Here is a 22715-nt window from a genome sequence, read left to right as displayed (position 1 = left end):
AAAGAGGTTTGGTCAAAGTGGTTGGCCCTAAGGCCAAGGCTAAAATCTTTGTGTATTGTATGTATCGATACTGGGAAATACCGATCCTCCTCCCCTCCTGCTCATTGTGGCATCGTCGGCTGTCGGCGGCGATGAATTGTGGGGAGAGCGACCATAGATCTCTAGGGCCTTGCCAAGCCAAGCCCACTGTTCTGTGTTTACACTGGGATCTATTTTTTTCACGGCTTGTCTAAAGTCTAAGGTCAAAGATCCCACCATAATATAGAATATTTGTCATAATAACACAGTATTGATACTTCATAAAGAGCAAGAACAAGAGATCTGATTGTTCTTGGAATCTTGTATCAAGTTTCATTCACGAGGCGTGCAGGTAAAGTTAAACTACACAAGTAGAGTCTCTATTGTTGAGGAGGTCTTGCTAAATTGTAAATTGTCAAAAAATTAAGTAATTTAAAGGTGTGCTTCATTCTTCATCAACAATCTGTTCTCTCTGTCTCTGTCAATATAAGTACAACATACAACTGATCCTCGCCACAATTAAGGGTCTTGTCTTTCATGTCATAGATGGCTGACTCTAGACTCTAGACTCTAGATCTATTTCTCCGAACGGTTTCCGTTCTTGAGATTATTTGGTTGGTTGACCGTAGGGCGGCGTAGGTAGGGGCAAATTCGGCCATGGGGCAACTTCGACAGCCTCAACCTAGACTTGGCTTTTGCTAATCGGAAGGACTTCCGTAACGAGCAACCACCTTCACACTTCACAAACAAAATAAAGAAGGGACCTAGACTCTAGACTCTAGACCTACCCTTAGCCTAGATTAAAACTCTTCTTGTCCTGCGTCTGTGCCGAGATGCGAATCTTATCAGCAACCGATTACGTCGGTCGTGCTGGGCAGGCCGCCGGGATCACTCAGTGTGTACTGTTTGTGTACAGCGCGCGCGCCGGGAAATGTGTGTTTTCGCCATGAATACCGCGGGAGTGTGTTAACCGATGATGAAAATAACGCTCTATCTTTCATAGCTTTCTATTTATAAAGTGTTACAAACACATGAATAACCTCCTCTCACAAGCTGATAAGACATTACGAGTAGTTACGCCCATTCGAATAACCTTTCTGGATGCTCTGAGGTTCGAAAGGGGATAGAAATAGGTCAATTTCCGATTCATGTTTTACACTCAAATTGTTCTTTGTACCTGCACAATGTCAATGGTATTAAAACTATCAAACAAGCATTTTTTATCAAGTAGTATCATTTCATACAAAATCAAGCTCATTTGAAAGATTTTGTATAGAAAAATGGAAGTCTTGTTTCCTGACTATCCTTTCGAGCTCCTCATGGCTAAGTGGTCAATTTCTTCTATAATTTCATTGGACGAACATCTAAAGCTACCAACTTTGCATGTTTTGAATGAGACGTATGCCTCGATTATGAACCAATGCAGGCGGTTCTAGAAGAAGGCCACAAACGCGCACAAATTCAAGCAGACTGACGCACACACACTTGACCTGCGTGAATGGGGATCCGACTCGGGACCCGAATGACACGTAAGATGACGCGCGCTGTGCGTGCGCTGTGCGTGCGCTGAACCAAAGGCTACACTGATTCGAGACCAGAACGTAGGCAAGGTGCCGAAATAGGCTTATCGGGCGACATAAACCTGGCTCCCGCAGGATGAGGGTTAACCCACCCCTAACCGATTGACCTAGATCTACCCGTAATCCTTCCCCTATCCCTCCTCTAACTTTTACCCTAACCGTAACCCTTCCTCTACCCCTAGCCTTAACCTTAATAAAACCCTATCACCCTTTCTATTTCGTAGTGGTCGCTCATTGCGGAATTCCTCCCTGCTAATCATTTGACCCCTGTGTCGTGGAATTATATTTATCAAAGCCCGGTTTTATTCGTCGCACATTTGTTTCTGGGCTTCCTGGGCTTCCACTTGTTTCTAGAAAAATTGTCAGAAATCTTCAGAAAACACTCATGATCCAACCACAACAGAGGTGAATATTCAGACATTTAAAAATCTCTAGGTCTAGATTCTAGCTTTCTGGAAATTGAATTCGATGCAAAAAATGCTTCTTCCCAGTCCTTGCAGAATGGCAGAATGAAAGATGACTCCTAAATTTCGCAAAAATAACTAAAAAATCTTGAAAATGGAAACCGTTTGGAGAAATAGAGATCAAATTTATTTTCCCGAGCTTTCGGAGAAATAGTCACTTCGTTCATTTAAAAGCAGAATCACCTTTAATAAACCACTGATTATTCTCATCCGGGGTGAGGATAAACTGGGGTGAGAATAAAATTTCATACTTTCTCACCCCGGGTGCCGGGTGAGAATAACGACAGCCTACTATTCTCACCCGTTTTTTTTTCGTTTCGGGCATCATAGGACCCCTGTCACTGAACGCTCCTGGCGACAAAACTCGCCTCCCTCCCTCTCTCACTCCACTGAGCGCGCGAGGCAACTAAAATCGAGAACGGGCGGGCCAGTTCTCGGGCGTGGGAGGCGATTATTATCGATTTTGGGAAAAACCTTATAATATCTTTTGACCAAATAGCGTCACCTTTTGTTGCTACAGTAGGCCTATTAATTTATACGTTCTGTAGGCCTTATTTATGGAAAATTTTACTGTAGAATGGTTAATCAATCAAAATTAAGGAAAAAAATAAGCCTCGGGTCAAGGCACTGCGTTCCTTAAAAATAATCGTGGGTTCTGCTAGAATAACAATTAAAAGCATGTTTTTTTTTTGTGTTGTAAACAAATGCCAATTCTAACATTACAAATGACAAACTATTACTATAATTTCATTAAACAGTTTTCTGTAAAAAGGCTATTATTTTTAAAAACATACTATTCTGGCAAGTGAATTCTTTTCTGAATTTAGAATATATTTCACTTGTCTTGAGGGTTTTGGTGAAGACATACTCTCAAGATTTTTAAAAAATGAAACAATTTAACAATCCCTGCGGGAGCCTAGAAAAATCGGCCAGCGCTCTGGGGCAGGTCACGAACGGTCACTCTCTTACTATTCACAAATTATTTTCTATCATCCGTTCTCAACACCCAGGTATACCTAAAAACCCATTGCATTCTCAGACCGGATAAGAATAATATTCATTTTATTTTCACCCGAGGTGAGAATAACAATATATATTAATATTATTCTCACCCCGGGTGAGAATAACATTATGTTTATTATTTTCTCCCCGGGTGCGAATAATGACAGCCATAATAAACTATCATATTTCTGTTTAATTTTGTCAAGTATTATCATTTTCATCTTAGGTCGAAATCCTTGACCTGTCAGATACAAACTATAATAATAATAATAATAAATAGCATTTGCATAGTAGCGCATGCATATCCTCGCTCAACAGCATGCTCTATGCGCTTTACACTATATTATAATTACCCCAGCAGACCAAAGAACACTCCGAAACATTCTCAGCTTCCCGGGAAGCATACAGTGCAAGCAGCTGATTAAGCGCTCAAACACTAGCAAACTGACAATATCTTTCGCTGTCTGTAGCCGGGTACCCATTCCCACCTGGGTGAAGTGAGGAAAATTCGTGTAAAGTGCCTTTCCCAAGGACACAACGCCTGGCCCCTGACGGGATTCGAACCCATGGCCTTACGTTTGCGAGTCCGAGAGCCTAACCACTAGGCCACCAACGCAAGTAGCAGAAATTTAGACTTACAAGACTGCTCAACTGTCACATGTCAGGAGCTAAGTGTGTGTGTGTGAGAAAGAGAGAGAGAGAGAACTGTGTGTGTGCGTGAGTGCATGTCTTCGTTTGTGCATGCGCTCGTAGGGTGAAGGAGAGGGGGCGGCAGGGAAAGAGAAGTAGGACAGGGGGTGAGAGAGATAAACAGAAAATTCAGCGGAGAGGAGTTCAAAGAGAAGGAGAGACAGAGGGGGGGCACAATAAGTTGAATAAGAACCCATTACTGATGAAGATGTCCGCCCCCTGTTGAAGTTTCCCACAGCCCCTGTCAGTACTGTCACAGCCTATCATGTCGAAGTTGCCTCATGCGGGGGTCAAATTTGCACCAACCCCTGTCGAAGTGGCCCCAAGCGAGGGTATGCCACAAAATCGTGATTGGTTTTGACCCGAGATGAAAAGAACACACACACATACACACACACACATACACACACACACTCACACACACACTCACACACACACACAGTTGAGCTGTTTTATCTAAGTCAAAATTTCTGCTAGTTGTCTTTGCAGTGGGTGGCTTGGAGAAAAAAGTGTGTGTATGGGGTGAGAAGGGGGGGGGGGGGGGGAGGGAGGTTTGTTTTATTTATATTGTACACATTTTACTTGTAGTTTTTGGTTACTGTCTGCTTTCTGTTTTGTTATTCTTGTGGGTCTTCTTTGGATGTGTGTGTGTTGGGGGGGGGGGGGGGGGAGAGTTAATTCGTGTTAGTGTCAGTTTGGTCATAGTGGGATGGACTTTTTGATTACAGTTGGAACGTATATATGGAGATGCCGTATTCCTTCTTGCCTTTGTCCTTAGATGAGAAACAAAAGAAATGAAAAAAGAAAGAATAATGGAAAACATGCTGATGGTGCAACTATGAAAACATTCCCAGGTTTCAGCGAGGCGCCAGCACCCGCCATCTTGAAAATCAAAGGGGAGACTCCAACCGGAAACAGGTGGTGGGGGGAGGGGGGGTGTCCTTATCCGAAAAATTCAAAAATACAGAAGCGAGCAGAATAATGACAGGATTATTGGCACCCCGAGGGCAGAATAACGACTTCCTCTTATAAATTGTGTTTGTTGGTTTGGTCGCTTGTTACTCAACTCCTTCCGACGGGTGTAGAGTAGATTTCTAAAACTAAAAAAGAGGAGAAATAGATGCCCCTCATGATCAGATATGTATGATTATATATAAATATATATATATATATATAACTATTGCAAGCTATTTTATGGGGTATGACTTGCGCTGTCTGTGCCATGCCTGTGTGTACTGTACTGCACTATTATCGTACTAACTTTTTCACAGAAAAGTGACAGGACAGGGACTAAAATTAATTATTAATTTGACTTCAACAGAATTGTAGTAAATAGCCTAGTAACTCTTTTAAATCTGATCTATCTCTGAAGGGTGACCGTTCTGACCGCGAGCTGCTGGGAGTGGCTTGCGAGAGACAGGAGTTTAGAACTTGATTTGCCAGTCTTCGTCGCTTGGTTCCTATCAACACTACTGACAATGAATATTAAGTACTGTGTCTGATTCAATATAAGATGCTCCACTTCAGATGTTTGTTCATTAACTCATGGTCTAGCAGTTTCATTCATGGTTTTTATCTGTTTGTTATTTTTATTTTTCATAATTCAACCATCTCTGATTTTTCTTCCACAGATGCAAACATGTGGGCAAATCCATTTGGCACAGGATGGTCCATGCAACAAGCAGATTACCAAAATGTTCCTCATGATCAAGGTTGTATAATTTGAAATTTGACCAAAGCTCACTTAAGTTTTAAGTTTTAGACATCTATATTAAAACTACTGTTGTATTCATGACTTTTTATTTATAAAAAGATTTTGAGTTTATTTTCTTTAATTCGTCTGGATATCAAAAGTGAAGAGTGAAGAGCATTCAAACTTCAATTTTGAGATTGTTTGAAACTTTTAAAGTACTGTAAGTTTGGCACAATGTTTTAGAAATGTCATTAGACATTCGCGTCTTTTGATAGTTTTCAGACAATCTTCACGATATGATATGATATCAGCTGGCTTGATTTTGTACTGTTGAAGTTGAAAGATAATGTTCTAAATTCTCAGTGAAGTAAACTCCTTGCATTAACACAATCTAGGCCTTACTCAAGATGGAAAACTCTCAATTCATTATTGTTTTGCAAAATACAGCTGCAATATATTCTACTTTATTTCACCAGTCATAAAGAATTACCATCGAAACTGTTCAAGACGGCTACCCACATGGAGGAGAAGACTGAAAAGTTGTTGTCTTAGACAGGTGGACGTCTTGGACAGTTTCTTTATAATTTAGAAAAAATGCAAGGGGGCAGTAGGAAGTCGGCAGTTAGTGCATGTCGACTATAGATTGCTGCTTGCATGAGAAAGTTCATATCTTCACCATAGCAATTTGCTCTAGAGAGAGCGTTGGCTCATTTCCTCCTTTTCTTTTTATTTCCTCCAGTGGACTGGGCGGCCCTAGCAAAGCAGTGGATCAGTCACAGAGAAAATGTTACAAACACAGGTGGGGCCATGGGGTCAGCTGAACCTGCAGCACCGCCTGTAGACGTGATGACAGTGGCGCCCCCACCGCCTCCTCCTCCGCCACCCCCACCCCCTCCACAGGAGGATGTGAATAGCCCACAGCAGCAACAGCAAGCCCCCAAGACGGAAGATGAAAACAGCATGGAGATTGCCTCGGATGGAGAGGATAATGGTGTGTTTCTTTATCGTTCATTCTTTGTTTTTTGTTGGTTTTTTAAATTAATTTTTGGGGGGGGGGGGGGGGGGTTTTGTCTGCTTGAGCTTGGTGTTTGTTTACTTTTTGTGTGTGTCTGTGTGTGTTGTAGAATATATGTTGTCCGGGTATGTGGATTTTAAAACATTGATAATTTTTTAACTTAATGTTTAATAATAATAATAATAAATAGCATTTGTATAGCGCATATCCCCGCTCAACAGCAGGCTCTATGCGCTTTACACTATAATATGTATATAAACAGAAATGTTTTACTTTTTTATTTTGAGTATGGATGATTTTAGCACTTTGATTATTGTGTTGAAATTTATTCTCTTCATGTAATCCTAGGTTGGTTGGTATAGCAGAGATGCCAATCAGTACGATTTTACGTATTTTAGTACAATTTTTTGCCGAAAATACGCGAATACGACTTTTCATGAAAAAATACGCATCCTGGAATGCGAAAAATACGAGATCCAGTTTGGGCGAGTAGACTTAATTATCTCAAGTCCCCTCTTTTGTTTAAAATAGTATCAGTATCGCGAAACTGGAATATTTGAAAACCAAGTCCGATAAGGTCAGTAAGTTCATTTTTGCCGGTCGCGATTGTGATATTATATTCGTTTAGCTTTTCCTCCTCCGAGAGTACGTTTCACTTTCACGCGAACAGGCGGCTATGGCGGAAGTATATGTGACACCGAGGCTTGATCGGGAAAATCAAGATCTACTCTCGCTTTTGTTACCACCGAGAAGTTTGTCAGCGATAGACTGATAACGCAACTTATTTGTGACATGCAGGTTGTGCAGTGTAAACGCTGTGTTGCTGTGCAAATATAATTTCTTGAACTCGTCTCTGTGCTGTCACTTGTAGGAAAAAAAGAAAAGAAAGTACAAGCGTCGTCCAATTTTTAGATTGTTGGGCTTACCATTGTGACCGGTCCATGAACCTGCGCGCATTCGCATCACAAATAAATGCGGCATCGTGTGAGCAAAGACCGTGTTTGGTGGGAGTAACGGCGTTGCCAAGTATAAGACTACGGGAGGGGATTATTGAATTTTAAAAGATACACTCGGGGGGAGGAGGCGTGAAGGAAACACCCAGAGGACAAAAACTTGGAGGCAAATTTCAGCATTTTGATTAGAGCTCTCTGCAAAGCGCGCGTTGGTGCAGGCCGTGTGCGGAATCGGGACCCTTCATTACTTTACAAGTCTGTGTAATTGAAATAAAATGTTCGCGTGTCATTGGATGGGTGATAGTAAATTATACCTACAGTGTATGTTGTAGCTTTCTGTTCAAGACGGGCAGATTTTCAGTGTCACTGCATCTTACCCCCCCCCCCCCCCCCCACAGTTGTTACAACTCTCACAGTGCACGGGTCTACTTGAGCCGTTCAAGTTATTGCTCTTTTCTGAGTTTGAGCAATAATTTTAGTCTGTCAGTTCATAATAAAAATATGAATCACGACACCCAGACTGGTTCTTGATAGTCGAAATTCTTGTTCTAGGCCCTTCCGAACGCTCAAAACAGGATTAATTTTTTAATAATAATAATGAGAGGAAAATATTATAACAGATTGAAATACTTAAGTCAAACAAGACCCCAGTACGACACTGACCACTGACATGTTATTGACTGGATACATGTTTATTGTACGTGTATGTGCTCCCTTTTTCGAGCTGGTGAGCTAGTAATTTTTTTCCAGGAAATATTACTGGACACTCTGAACATTTTACTGGTTGGTCGGTCGGTCGTGGAGAGCACACATTTTCCCCTGAAAATACACATTTTCATATTTCCCAATACTCATTTCGGTTTTCTGTGGTTGGCATCTCTGGTATAGCCAAATTTTGCTGAGGTTTTAAAAATCCAAAGTGAGGGTTTTTAATTTTTTGCATACGCTTAACTGATATTAAAGTTATACATGAGACTGAATTTTGTTGTAATTCTGAATTTTCTCCCTGTTCATCTTATAAGAATACAAGAAAAGTTAAAATTTCCAAATTGTGTATTTTAATTGAAACATGTCATTTTGAGTGCCCCATGATGCTCAGATGGTAAAGTTAAAGGGAAGAGAATTTATATAGCTTTATTATGATGTTTGGAGAGCTATTAAGGTTGGAATAGGGAAATGATGCAGGCATGCCAATATTCCTAAATTTCCTTGAACGACTGTCCCAGATTCGGCAATTTTAGAGAACGTTTGCTGATGTAAATTTTGTTCATTTTTACGTGATACGATGTCATATTTACATTGGGTGTCCCTGACGTGGGTTTGGACAAAGGTGGCAAGCCTGAATCATCGTGTATAAAAGTGACCATCAAGAACTTTATTTTCTTAGGGTTTTTTGTTGTTGTTGTAAGTTGTATTTTTGCTGTGTACACTGCCAGCGGCCCCGGTAGTAGCCCCAGTGATGCCCCAAGCATTCGTGGCCCCAGGCATGTGGGGGATGCAGCAGCAGCAACAGCAGCAGCCGTGGTGGCCTGCGGCGGAACAGACGCCTGAGATGTGGATGGGCCAACAGATGATGCCTGCAAAGGTAAAGAGATTTCTATTTTTTAATGCAGGGCAACTCAGTTTGCATGTAAGAATACAGTCAGATCCGCCCACACGTACGTCTGTAGGACCACCAGATTTGTTACGGTTCAACTGGGTTTTTTTTTAATGGTATAGAGAGACTCCTCAAAGGGGGGGGGGGGGTATTTTCTCTCAGTTAACTCCTGTTCTTGAATTAAGTGTGTTTTGTTATAACAGACTATGTCAAAACTTTTGTTAGACTGCAAAATGTTCCAATTTGATGTCTATCATCCTTTTTTTTAAAAACTTATCAAAACCATATTGTATTTTTAAGTCATATCTGATTGAATGAGTAATTTCTATTAACTTTTACTTCACAGGATGGCTTTGGTGGGGATATGTCAGGGTTTGCACCAGGATTTCCTGCTGAAAATGTATATTATAATCAGGTGAGGAAGTCATGTTTCTGAGATAAACGAAAAAACGAACTGTTAAGCAAGCTTTCTGATTGCTGTCTAAAGGAATATTTTCCCTATTTTAAATTTTCTTTTCGTAGTATATAAATGTTTTGTATCCTGTCTTAAGATTTGTGGAGAGATGTAGACGAAGACACATGGCATAGTGTCTGTGCCGTCATTTGAGATACAGTGGAGTGCAGTTTATGCGTCTGTGCCGTCATTTGAGATACAGTGGAGTGCAGTTTATGCTTTTTAAAATAATAGTTTTGTTTTTATGGTGGTCGTTGGGTTAAAATGAAGACTGATTTCAAATGGTGCAAAATTTGATTTGTCTGTGAACATTGCTATTTGTTCTCCCCCACTGTATGAAAAGTAGGCAGAAAAGTAGAGAATAATTTGTTGAAACGATGAGGACATAGTCAAAATTGTGGAAGGTGGCCGTCCTTTGTGGAGGAGAAAGTGGTTGTCTTAGACAGTTGGCCATCTTGAACAGTGTCTTTGTAATGGTAAAAAAAAAAACACAAGGGGGAAAAGGGAAGTTGTCGTTTGTAACTGTAATTGTTTTGGACAGATGGCTGTTAGAGCTGGTTCGATTCTGTTTTACATCATGTAATTTGTTTTTCACTCATTTTTAAATCCCAGCAGGACATGCCGGCTAAAGACACTGCATACCCTTCTTACTGGGAGGACTCTGCAGGTGTCGACAGTGACTCGTCGCAAGCGGGGCTCCTACCCGACCATGCGGCAAGACCACAGAATCACCACCACCATCGCCATCATCACCATCACTCTCACCATCATGACCTTCACCGGCCAAGTCGTCCTGACATGATGAGACATGGTCAAATGGAGGAAGGAGAGGAATCCAGTTTAGGCATGTCCTTGCTTTTGTTTGTTTGTTTTTATGTGTTTTTGTAATTTTGTAATTAATGTTTCGGATGGTCCTTTTTTTTACTGAAGAACTTAACAAAAGTGTCTGGAAGTTAATGAATTGAAGAGAAATTTAGAGACAAAGTGGAAAGCATCATGCATCTAAATATTTTTAGTGTGTTCAGGGCGTCGGATACCTTGGTCAATATAGCCATATTAGGTACTGACAGATTGCGCTTCTAAGAAGACGTAAGTTTCATGGATATTCAGAAGCTTTTTTTTTCCCCCATAATGAAATGTTTAAAAGAAGGAAACACTTTTTCTTTTTCCAGAGCTTTTCAAAATAAATACCATTCAGATTGTTTAAAGAATGTATACCCCCTGGGACGGCCACTGACTGAAGTTTCTTTAGGCCATTCCCAAAGGGGGGGACATTTCTGGTTCATGTACAGTAGAATTGTAAATGGGCTGATTCATCAATGTCACGCTCATAACTGTGCCTGATCTGCAACAGGGAACTGCTGCTTTTTCTTTCCTAATCCTTACTATTGTCATTTTTTCTCTCCTTCCTTTGTATGTTTGTCACACTCTTGTGACCCACTATTTCCGGGATGCCTTGATAGTCGAAGCAGACTTTGTACTGTTGAAGCTAGAGAGGTGAACAGAGTAAGTCTGATTCCCTGCAAGGAGTTTTCTGTTGACATCCACCACTTGGTGCTCATATGACCTTATGCAGTTGCGAGCTCAGTAAAACCTCTACTAAAAAATAAAATAAAGAATGTATTTACTGGTTGGTATTCTGTGTCGTGTGATTTTGATGTCTTGTTTTTCCAGATGCGGCCAAGCGTAGGGCTCTTCCTGTGTGGATCAGGGAAGGTTTGGAGAAAATGGAGAGGGAGAAACAGAAACAGTTGGAAAAAGAACAAATGAAGTTGCAGCGGGAAGCTTTTCTGAAAGAACAGCAGGAGGAGAACACAAAAGCTGGAAAAAGTAATGCTGATAAAAATCCCCTCAGGAGCAAATTTGTAAGTTCACTATGGAGTGGGTGGTTGAGTGGTGCTCTGGCATGATTTGCTCCTTCTTTCCCTTTTAAACATCTGTCGTCCTTATCTGACCTTTTCTTTTCATTTTACTCTCCTGGAATACCTTTTATCCTCTGGCAGTTATTTAACATTAGTGTTGCAAGTGCTGCAAAACTCTTACTACAACTAAATTAAAAATAAGTTCTTCGGCTTCGAGGTAACTCTTCTACTTTTCTGTGTAAAAGGTGGTATTTTGATGTTTTCAACAAGATAATCATTTATAAAAATGTACTGTGTTTGTAGTTTTTGTTGCTGCACGCCCGCCCCCCGCCCCCCTCCATTAGGTATAGGCAGATAATGGCTCCACATTTGGAAAAGGAAAGGCATTTGCTCTTTGCGTGGAATTGTAGTGTGTGATCATTTCAAGCCGCTTTGCTATTATTTGTGGGTGGTTGGCGGGTGCTCTGGTGTGGTTTGGTTCTTCTTTCCTATCAAACATCTATTGTCTTTCTCTCCCCTTTTTCTTTTTTATGTTTGTTACTCACTTTTAACACATCTAATCTTCTGGCGCTCATATGACCATATGCAGTTGTGAGTGCTGTAAAACCTTTACTAAAAGTAACTAACTTTGCTATTATTTCCTTTACTAGCAACCAAGGTCTGTAACTTCTCTTCCTTGCTGGATGTAAAAGGTCATTATGCAACAGTTTATGACGGATGAATTGTTATTCTTAATTATTCTTCTTATTATTAGAGCATCCACATAATACAAAATATGGGCATGTCATAGAACAACTCTGTTTTTCAGGACTCTGATGATGAAGATGATAAGGAAGCCCAGGAAGACTCTGATGAAGTTGATTCTGACGTGGACAAGAAGCCACGGTCTCGATCAACATCACCATCCCAGTCCAAGGAAAGAAAGGCCTCTGTCAGTCCAAAACGTAGTCCTTCGCCCAGTGCTTTCATGACAGAGGAGGAGAAAGAAATGGCATTAGTAAGCTGGTTTTTATTATATGTGTGATAACTGACAAAATGACTTACTTTTCGCAATCCATGAATGGATATATCGGCTTAAAATTGACCCACTGGTCAAATTTGTGTATTTTTGCCGGATACCATTTTGGACATAGTAATAGATTTGAAAAGTAACTCATTTTGTCAGCACGTTTCTCATATTTCTTACACAAGAAGGGATCCTTTCGTCTCTGCTAGTAGGATTTGTTCAACGTTTACATTTTTTCAAATGTACTTTGTCTTTATATTTATAGGACAAAGTTTTTGAGACGTAATTATGGTGAAGGCTCATTTATTTCTCTCTCTCTTTTTTTTCCTTTTAAAAAAAAAAGTGGACTTTCACCTTTACTTGATATTTACCTGTTGTTCTAATCATGTTGTCTTGTCTTTTGCAGATGTTGAAAGTGAAGAAAATGTTAACCGAGACATTGCTTGAGGTGACAAACCAAGAGATCAGAGGGGTGGCCAAGGAAGTGCACGAGAAAGCCCGGAAGAAAGCTCTGAAAGGTAACTGTGGTGCAAGCCTCTCTCTGTATTCACTTTCGAGCTTTGCTCAGGATACGCTCAGAAATGACAAGTGTCTTGCCTGTTGCCATTCACGGAACACTGTTCTATTCACAAATATACTATGCCAGGAATAGCAAATCAGTTTACAATTCTTGAACGGGAATTCGTTTGAAATTCAGGCCTATTCAAGTTTTGATTTTAGCTACGAACAGTTCGTAAGGTATGCACTTTTTTACAGTAGTGCTATGGTGAGTATTATTAATTTTCTGTGGTACTACAGCTTTAATTACACTTGGAATATACCAATGAAGGTTGAGTATATTCTGTAAGGTTCTTGAGTACCTTCTGTACTGAATGAATTGTGGGAAAAGGGGGATGTTGAGGATTACTGGCCTCAGTGCTTCCCACATCATTATACTGACAAATGCTGCAAATTGTTTATTTCTTTTTCCTTTATTCTAACATTTATTAATCTCTTTTTACCTGATGTATGTCCTGCTTTTGACTTATAAAATTGATTTACTATGGAGATTCTAAGAACATAAATTGAAATAAATTGCCTTCATAGAATGATCTGGATTTGCAAGATGTAGACTTACATCAAGTTTGAAAGATTTTTGAGAGCTAGTGTAGCTTGTGACTAGCTATAGCCATTATGGGATTTGTTGAAGCGTTTGGATAATGAACAGTCTGATCTCCTGGAGAGAAATGAAGAGTAGAATTACTGAAAGTTGAGTACTTTAAGTGAGTGTATGTTAGTTGTAAATCCTCAATCAGCAGATGTTTGTTCTTTTAACCATGACTAAGACACTAAGACCGTCTACCGCCCTAACTAGTTTTCTGTCACAGATGAACCACATTATTGTGTTTCGATATGTTTCCTTCCTCCACAGAGATATTCATGCATTTATTAAGAGTTTCTTTCAGGCTCGTTGCGTTTGGCTCTCAGCGGGTTGCCCTGTGGGTGAAGATGCTGCAGACTGTTGCGCTCCAGCACGGTCCATGATACACATGTGTTTTGTTGTGGTGTAGTTGCCCTACTAATGTCTGTCTATGTAATTGTATCAAAGCTCCCGCACGGCAGCTAGCCAAGTCCTCAGCTTTGGCTTCTTTGACCTCTCTTGGTAAGTTCCTCGCAGTTGTCCCCGTCTCTGCTTCTTTTCAAAATGTTTGCTTGGGAGAGGGTGTCCCATTATTTCAAGTGTTTCTTGGAATTATAAGATGTTTTCCACAAAAGTCAATGTTTGTTGTCGAGCGTTACTGAAATTCCAGGATTTTTCCTACCTTTTTACCTCGTCTTATGTATTCCCAACTCAAAATGTTATGTTGTCTTTATACCTCTCCTTCTTACTTGTCAGTCAACAAATAAAAAAGGTGTTATAATGTTTGGGAAAAGCTTCTCAAGTAACTTTCGGATGGGGGAATTATTATAATTTTTTTTAATGCAATAAAATCTTGGTAGTTTGTATTTCGGACAAAAACCACTTTTGGCGACAGTACATATTTATAGGTTTCAAGTGTCTCAGTTTGAACACAACAACAGATATGGCTATATTTTTTTATCTTTGTAAAGTGGATACTTCTCTAGCAAAAATTGACTGAGGTCCCCTTACCCAATGGTAGGGTCATGAATGGGGACTTTTTTGACTGAGACGCATTTCCTTTGCCGAACCCTTGTCTCATGAGTAAACCAATGGCAGGACTTGGCTACGGCTCGGACAGTGAGGCAAGCGGAGGGGAGGACCGCTCTGGCGCTGACGACGACTCCGACTCTGACCTGGAGGAGAAGATCAGACGGAAGAAAGAAGAGTTTGCAAAGCGACAGAGAATCTTCAGTGATGCAGAAGATGATGGTGAGTTTTGAGCAATGATTACTAGATCAGCGTTTTTTTACTGTGAAAATGATACATGGTATTTATATAGGTCATTTCCATAATTCACAATGGTCAATGAGCTTTACAAGACATATTACTAGCCTACAATAGCATATAAATATATGTGTCATTCCCGCACAAGGGCACTTAAAATGACACAAATGTGTATCAATGTTTAACTCTTATTTTTTGTACCCTCTTATTTCTGTACATTAGTTCAAATGCTTAACTGATGTGACTAGAAATCCCTTTGGGAATATTTCGTACTGATTTGACCATTCAAGAAATTTTGTGAAAAAAGTTTAAAGAATCGATCCAATCATTGTAAAAACGTAGGTCTTATTTACACTCCAACTCAGGAAAAAGGTTTGGTTCAGTGGTTCTACTGTGGGTGGGTGAAGATTTTTTTGCAGATTTGAACTGTTTGGTGAGAAAATAAACTCCTCAGAAATTCCAGGAAGTTTTGTAATAAGGAAGATATCTGCTCTTCAATGACTATAATAGCTGCCACAATGCTCTACTCTAAAGTAGTTTTCTTTTGAAATCTATAATCAATATGGGGTGAGCACCTTTCAAAATTGATCATAATATTAATTTGACAAATCCTGTTCTTTTGATACCATTACAGGCACCACTATGCAGTGTCCAGGAGAACATGCTATTTGTTGTATTTAGTACAGTTACTCATAAAGTTCAAATTTTGATGAATGATAGTGAAGAATTTGATAAAAGAAATTTTAAAAGACTAAAAAGATATCTGCTTGTATTGAGACATCACATTCTCTTTCCATTTTCCAAAATCATGTGATGATACAAATTGTTTGTTAAAAACTCAAGTGTCTTGTTTCACTTATTGTATGGAAAGAACAGTGTACAAATACTGTTAGTAATCTCCCATTTTTGCTGTAATGTTTGTTGGTAACTGGTAGTTGGAAAGTGCAGCTGGTATGTCTCTTGGTTTTTTCCTGTGGCCCTTTTCTTCAGCTGTATGCTATTTTGTGATTGTTGTGATGTGCTTGTCTTTAGTGTGGACGCCTCTTAATGTTAGTTTTCCAACATATTAGGATGTTCTTTTTCTCTTTGTTTCTTATGGAGTGTTAAAGCGTCTCTCAAAAAAAGTCTGTGTGCTCACTTATTTATGAAAAGCAAAGTATCTGAAATTGTAACTCGTTTTGAAACATTTTTCAATGAGATTTTAAATGATTTAAAGATGTTGTGATTGATTTATTTCAGTCAATGAATTATATTTTTCTGCAAAGTATGTACATTTATTGAAACACTTTAAAGATTTAGATTTTTAAGATTTAATAGTTACACTGCCACTATTTGTATTATTTACAGATTACAAGCCAGATTTGAGGTTACCTTCAAAGCGGAAGGTGAAGGAAGAAGAACCTTCAGACAAGGCTGTAAAGGAGGAAGACGAGAATATTTCTAAAAAGCATAGTGATAGGGCAGACAGGCGTAGTAGTAAAGATGTGAAAGAGTCCAAAGATAAGAAAGAAGACATTGCTGAGGCAGAAAATGATTCCAAATCAAAGAAGGCTCAAACTAATCATAAAGACTCACATGTGGAAGAAGAAAGTGAGAAAGAAAGAAGGAAGAGCAGTGAAAGTAAGAATCACAGAGGGCAGGAAAGGAAAACGAGTGGCGATGCCAATTTAGATCAAGATAACGCAAATGCAGATAGGGATAGGAAAAGTAAAGAGAAAAAGATTAGTGCAAAAGTGGTTGAAGAAAGTGGTTCTTCGAAAAAGAGGGGTTCTTCAAAATCCTCGAAAAAATTAGAGGGCAAAAAGGGTTCTGGTCATAACAGAGAGACTAGCTCAGGAAGTTCTTCCTCTTCGTCTGATTCAGACTCCAATAGTGACAGTAGTAGTAGCAGTGAGGATGAAGGAGAAAGTGGTAATTCTTCATCATCGGATTCAGAATCATCCTCATCATCTTCATCTTCATCATCTGGTGCTGAAAAGAATGTTAAAAGGAAGAAAAAAGAAAAGGGGGAAAGACTCAAGTCCCTTGAGGAAGAAAAGCAAAAGGGTGGTAGGAAAGAAGTGGCAAAGTCTAAACACAGTGAGGTGAAGTTAGAAGGGGAGAAAAGAAGAGAAAAATCTGACAGAGAAGCGGTTGGAAAGAACTCAGAGAGGGAGGGGGATACTCATTCCGAAAAGAAAGACAGAAATGTTTCAGAAAGAAAGCAAAGAGACAAAAATGAAGGGGAGGTAGTTACAGAAAAGAAGCCTAAGTCAAGTCAAAAGATTGACGATGAAGAAAGACAGTTATCTGATTCAGAGATGAGTAGAAGTGACAGACATAATAAGAAAAACAAGAAATCTAGTGAGAAAAGGAAAAGCAACCGAAGTCCTAGTGTTGAGGAAAGGCGTGGGGATAAAAGCAAGGGGCGTTCCAGAAGTGATAGGCAAAGTAGGGAGAGGGAGAGTCGAGAGGGAAGGAGAAGAGACAGCAGGAGTGATTCGAGAGATAGGCGGCAGAAGGACAGGTACGAAAAGCATAGGGACAGAGATTATTCAGACGACGACCGAGATAGGCGGAGAGATAGGGACAGAGAGTACTCAGACGAGGAGCGGGACAGGCGGAGGGACGGGGACTCGAGCCGAAGTCGCAGGAGTCGAAGCAGGGACGATCGGGGGCGTAGTAGAAGCAGGGAAGATAGGGACTATGGTAAGAGGAGCAGAAGTAGGGACAGGGACGGGGCTCGGTACGACAGGTCCTCGAGACGTAGCACGTTAGATGAAAGCTACAAGTCTTCCTCCACGTCAAAATCCAGCAAAAAGCGCAGGCGGTCGAGGTCCTCGTCAGAAAGTGACGGCAGCGTGCGCAGGAGGAGTAAAAAGAAGGAGAGCTCCCCATCGGAGCGAAAGAAGCACAAGAGCAGCAAACGGAGGAGCAAGGATGGGTATGAGGAGTATGGAGATGTTGATTATGAAGAGAGAAGGGAAGCTGGTAAGACATCCAAGGGAAAACGCAACCATAGATCTCGCTCAAGGTATGTGCTTCACTCCATCCTGCTAACTTCTCTGAAACATTATAAATGTCTGTGCAGAATGCATTAACACTTCTTGTTTGTTGTTTTTATTTTTCAGTTTCTTTTCACATTTTGTTTTCTACGAGATGTTTGAACCAAGATGACTAATGCCTTAGACTATGATTTCATGGAATAGCACAATGTGCACTGTTTGAAGTACAGTTTCCTGATATCGGTTTAATCTGAATATATACTTTTCTTACTAATTTTGTTTAGCTGCCTCTCTCTTTCTTAAGATGAGTTGCTTTTTTGTTGTTGTTGTTGGTTAATTCTCTGTTATTATTTTATGTTTGTTTTGAGAGCTGATTCCATTTTCTCTACTCCCAATGTGCTTAAGATAAGATGTCTTTTTTCCTTTTAAAACATTTTTGTTTCAAGCTGTTGATCTTTTTCCTTTTGTCTTTTTTTTCAGATCCACTTCTAGGAGAAGATGAGAAGGTGAAGGATTCTTTGTGTGAGCAATAAGGGTTGTTATGTCTTTATTGTATTTATACTTTTTGAACTTTTTTTTCTTCTTTTTTTTTAGGTTTTTTTTTTTTTTTTCTCATCCTGGTATTGAACTGCAAGTTCAGTATGTGAAAAGAAATACATGTTGATGAAAGATACATTACCTCTTGACTTTTGTGTTTGATTATTTTTACATCTGAAATTGGATTTTAAATACAGTCAAACTGCCGCTTTTTCTTTCCTAATCCTTACTATCATCATTTTCCCTCTACTTCTTTTGTATGTTTGTCACACTCTTGTGACCCACTATTTCCGGGATGCCTTGATAGTCGAAGCAGGCTTTGTGCTGTTGAAGCTAGAGAGGTGAGCAGAGTAAGTCTCATTCCCTGTAAGGACTTCCCTGTTGACATCCACCTGTTGGTGCTCACATGGCCTTATGCAGTTACTTTGCGAGTGCCGTAAAACCTCTACTAAAACCCCCCCAAAATAGTCTAACCTATCCCAGACGACCGACCTTTGTGGAGGAGACAAGTGGTCATCTTTATAATGTCATTATAATACAGGGGAAATATGTGGGAGGGGGGGGGGATACAGGGCTGCCGACCATCCCGATTTTTTTCGTAATCATTACGATTTTTTTAGCTTCACTACAAAATTCCGATCGTAAGGCGGTTTATTAGTTTTTACCGCCAGCAGATTTTTGGCTATAAAAAAATATTTTTGGCTCTTTTTAAAATTTTACAAGGCTTAGTTCAGACCTGTTTATCGTCCGCCAATAGTCGGAAAACTGCCAATCTCAAAATCAACCCCCGACCCCTTAAAAAAGGGAACAGCTGGCCCACTTCGCGCGAGTTAGCCTTGCCCACAATAATATGGTACGCGAGTTGAAGCATAGAAGCATCGCTGCCATGTTGCTGAGACCCAAGCAGTCTAAATATTACATGTTTTTGTTCGTTGTAATATACAGTAATTTGAAAATGAAAGCTTTATTACTAATTTTTATTGGAAATTACTAATTTTCTTCATGGTCATTACTAAAAACCATGGAGATGGGTTGGCAGCCCTGGGAATGAGAAGTGGATATTTGTATAGGTGGTTGTTTTAGACAGGTGGTCGTTAGGGCAGGTTTTACTGTATTATGTTGGTCAGTTGAAGTATAATTTTGTCATTGTTGCAAGCAGTCCACTTAAGTCTATTCTGGGTACTTTTTACACCACAGACCAAAAAAAAAGATTTTGTTGTGTTTTTCCTATCAGGAATTATGAAAAGCAAGAAATTTGGAAGCAATGTCATTGAACTGCATATTGATGATGTAGAAAGGTGCATCTTTGATAGAACTTTGGGGGGGGGGGTGTGTAAAAATAGAAACCTAAGCGGACTCCTTGCGACAATGAAGATTTGCTTTTAATGAAGAGAGCAGCATTAGAAAGGTGTTCTTTTAGATACTGGCTTCTTCACACTTCCCTCTTTCTTTTCTGTAAGACAAAGTCATTTTGGGAGTCACATGACTGTACCCATTTTACACCCTTCTCAAGACAAGTTAGATTATGTAGGAGGCTCATGACTGTACATGTTTTGCACCCCTCTCAACACGACTTAAATCACATGGGAGCCACATGACTGTTTGTGTTTTAGTTTTACACTCCTCTAAAGACAAGTCAGATCGCCTAAGAGGCAGGCTGTCGGGACCCTGCCAACCCGGGCCAACCTGGTGTGAGGATGATATTTTTATGGTGCATATCCCTCCATGCACTTTATAATCAATACATATGTTTTATTACCTCAGCGACCTTATTAATGGAAGCATATAGATCTTGTTCAAGCAGCTGTGATTAAGCGCTTCAACATTGACAAACTGAAAAGATCTTTCAACGTCCATAGCTGGATGCCCAATCCCACCTGTGTGAAGTGAGGAAAATTCATGTCAAGTGCCTCTTCCAAGGACACATCATCAGGCCTCTGACTGTTCAAACCCATTAACTTTTGCTTACAAGCCTAACAGCCTATCCACTAGACCACTGACACCATAGTATCTCTATAGGCCGATGGAGATACATCTACCATCACTTTTTATAGTAGGCTATATGCAGTTTTTACAATTTCACAGAAGAGTAAAAAAAAACCTGAATGTCGCTACCAAGAAAAAAACCTCTTTGCAAACGACCCAAGTCAATATTTTTGTATTACCCTAAAGGAAATGTTGTCTTTAAATTTTGGTAACAACATTGTTTTTTGTCTCCTTTTGTAAAATTGTAAAAAACTGCATGTACCGGTACTGTATTTTTTAAAGTGACGGCACACATACATGATACACGATAAAATACCTTTTTCCTCCGAAGAAATTGAACTCATGCCTTCAACTCTCCTAGTGTTTCTGCCTACTACTACTACTACTCATGTCACTTAACTGATTAGTTTTAGTAAAGATTTTATGGCGCTCGCAACTGCATAAGGTCATATGAGCGCCAGAAGATTAGAGGTGTTACTAGAGAGTAACAAACATAAAAAAGAAGAAGGGGAGATAAGGATGATAGAAGTTTGATAGGAAAGAAGAAGCAAACCACACCAGAGCACCCGCCAACCAACCACACTCATGACTCTGTAAACACCAGTGACACCAGTATGAGCCACATGGTCCTGTCTATTCTTAGTAGATCGAATCGTCTTACGGCACTTTCAACACAATTAGGTTACATAAGTGCTGAAGATTAGAGGCCGTACCAGAGAGTAACAAAAAAAAAAGAAAAGGATAAGGATGATAGATGTTTGATAGGAAAGAAGGAGCAAACCACACCAGAACACCCGCCAACCACCCGTGGTCCTGCTAAACAGCCACAAGTTTAATGGAAAGAAGTACTGTTGAAGTTTATAATGTAACAGAACATGACTGTTAAGCCTTGGAAAGAAGCAAATCACAACAAAGCACGCGCCAACCAGGGTTCATCTTATGATAGCAAAAAGTAGTACAATTTTTGGAGGATGACGTTTTAAAAATGAGCATTTTGTTCCGTGCTAAGCTGTTCATCTCTCATTCAATAGGTCGTGGATTCGAATCCGGATAGCGACGGAAAATTTATTCTCTGAGATTTTCTTTCACATCCTTTCCTGCTCTCTAAACTAACAATGTTCTGTCGTCTGTTTTCATCTCCACTTTCTGCCCCCCACCTCTTGGCTCCTGATTCTTAATTCTTTTTGCAGTCTTTCTACTGCTACTCCCTGGCTCCTTCTTACTGCTGTCTTTCAGCCACACACCTGATCTTATGGTAGGAAAGATCTACACCTAGCCATCTCGGACTAGGGCAAAAAATCTCACAGGTCGCGAGTGAAATTTGCTCACGTTTAAGATCCCTTGGTGGTCCAAAATCGATGAGTGGGCTTCGGCTGCCACCCTGGCAAAATTCACAATTTTCAATCAACTGAAAAGGTTAAATGTGTCCCGCGCGCTAATATGACCTTATGCAGTTGCGAGCGCTGTAAAACACTAAACTAAAAACAAAACAAAAATAAATATAAAAAGTGAAGAAAGAAGAAAACATGTGATTCAAATTTAAAAGAGACAAAATATTTGGAGCACTTTAAAAAAACAAAAATCTGAAGATCTGCAAAGAACTTTAAAAATGTTTATTTCAGTTTGATATAACGGTGAGTACAACTTAAATGAGATATTTGGAGATTATAGCTGACAATGTCAAAATTAAAAAGAATCCACAGATTAAAATTAAAGTTTGTTTCTTCAAGCCATCATGTACACATTAGCGTTGAGCAATATTCACACTCAAATATACATTTCTTCAGAGATTAAGTAAGTCTTTGGTTATTGAAGGCTTTCTGTATGTTCTTGCTCTTGTAATCCGGCAAAGACATGAGACAGGCTACACATACATATATGTGAGGCAACTTCAGGCAACGTGGTGAAATCAGGCGCTCGTCAAAATAATGAAATCTAAGAAAATGGTATTTTTCTGTCCATTTGGTCATTTTTATTGAATTAAAAAAATTTTTTTTTTACTAAGCACCTTTATTAATGTCCATTTAAAATCACATTTCTATGTGGATTTTACTGAAAAATGATTTAAGGCACAAAAACGTAAATTTGCTGCAATTTGCAGTTTCTGACTCTCAAGCTTTGGAATTTGTTAAACTCTGGCAGCCATTTTCTCACTAATTTTACCTCTGAAACCAGGTGGCCCCCACCTTCAATCCCAAATATCTCGACTTCTATTCCTGATGCCGAAGTATTTTTTCAACAAAAGCAAAACAAATGAACAATCTTAAAAATGATACCAATAACTCAGCATATCCAAAAATTGACAAGCGCCTGATTCCACCGCGTCGTGACACTATATATATAATCTTGCATCATAAAGGACGGATTTAAAAAAGGAACTTGAACTTGAATCCTTTCGATATATTCATTGAGTCGTGCATCTACTTATCACATCTTATTTCTAGCAACAAAATCATCCCACTGCTTGCTCTCAGTCTCTCTCTAAATC

At 39.7% G+C, this 22715-nt stretch overlaps 1 protein-coding gene across 3 annotated transcripts; it reads left to right on the top strand.

Moving 5' to 3' along the window:
- The first annotated feature begins 110 nt into the window (after positions 1-110).
- Positions 111-18382, top strand: LOC101863476 (arginine/serine-rich protein PNISR). Of its 3 annotated transcripts, XM_005089948.3 has the most exons (13): positions 111-370; positions 5386-5466; positions 6187-6438; positions 8852-9000; positions 9359-9427; positions 10079-10310; positions 11141-11331; positions 12137-12325; positions 12741-12852; positions 13923-13976; positions 14553-14705; positions 16068-17733; positions 18185-18382. In XM_005089948.3, the coding sequence occupies exons 2-13, from the start codon at positions 5394-5396 to the stop codon at positions 18204-18206; spliced, it is 3162 nt and encodes a 1053-aa protein (XP_005090005.1). In that variant the 5' UTR covers positions 111-370; positions 5386-5393; the 3' UTR covers positions 18207-18382. The 3 variants fall into 3 exon arrangements, with proteins under 3 accessions (XP_005090005.1, XP_005090006.2, XP_035826144.1); XM_005089949.3 differs by having other exon boundaries at positions 10082-10310; positions 16068-18382; XM_035970251.1 differs by having other exon boundaries at positions 16068-18382.
- The last annotated feature ends 4333 nt before the right edge of the window (positions 18383-22715 follow it).

Source organism: Aplysia californica, unplaced genomic scaffold (genome assembly GCF_000002075.1).
Source record: "Aplysia californica isolate F4 #8 unplaced genomic scaffold, AplCal3.0 scaffold00011, whole genome shotgun sequence".
NCBI classification, from domain to species: domain Eukaryota; kingdom Metazoa; phylum Mollusca; class Gastropoda; order Aplysiida; family Aplysiidae; genus Aplysia; species Aplysia californica.
Note: the sequence above shows the minus strand (reverse complement) of the source record. Positions and strands in the feature narration are given on the sequence as shown.

Excerpts from the sequence above, each read along its gene's own strand:
- LOC101863476 (XM_035970251.1), top strand. The coding sequence starts at position 5,394 with ATGTGGGCAAATCCATTTGGCACAGGATGGTCCATGCAACAAGCAGAT. Across the intron at positions 9,001-9,358 it reads AACAGATGATGCCTGCAAAG|GATGGCTTTGGTGGGGATAT; the intron begins GTAAAGAGATTT and ends TTTACTTCACAG. Across the intron at positions 11,332-12,136 it reads ATCCCCTCAGGAGCAAATTT|GACTCTGATGATGAAGATGA; the intron begins GTAAGTTCACTA and ends TCTGTTTTTCAG.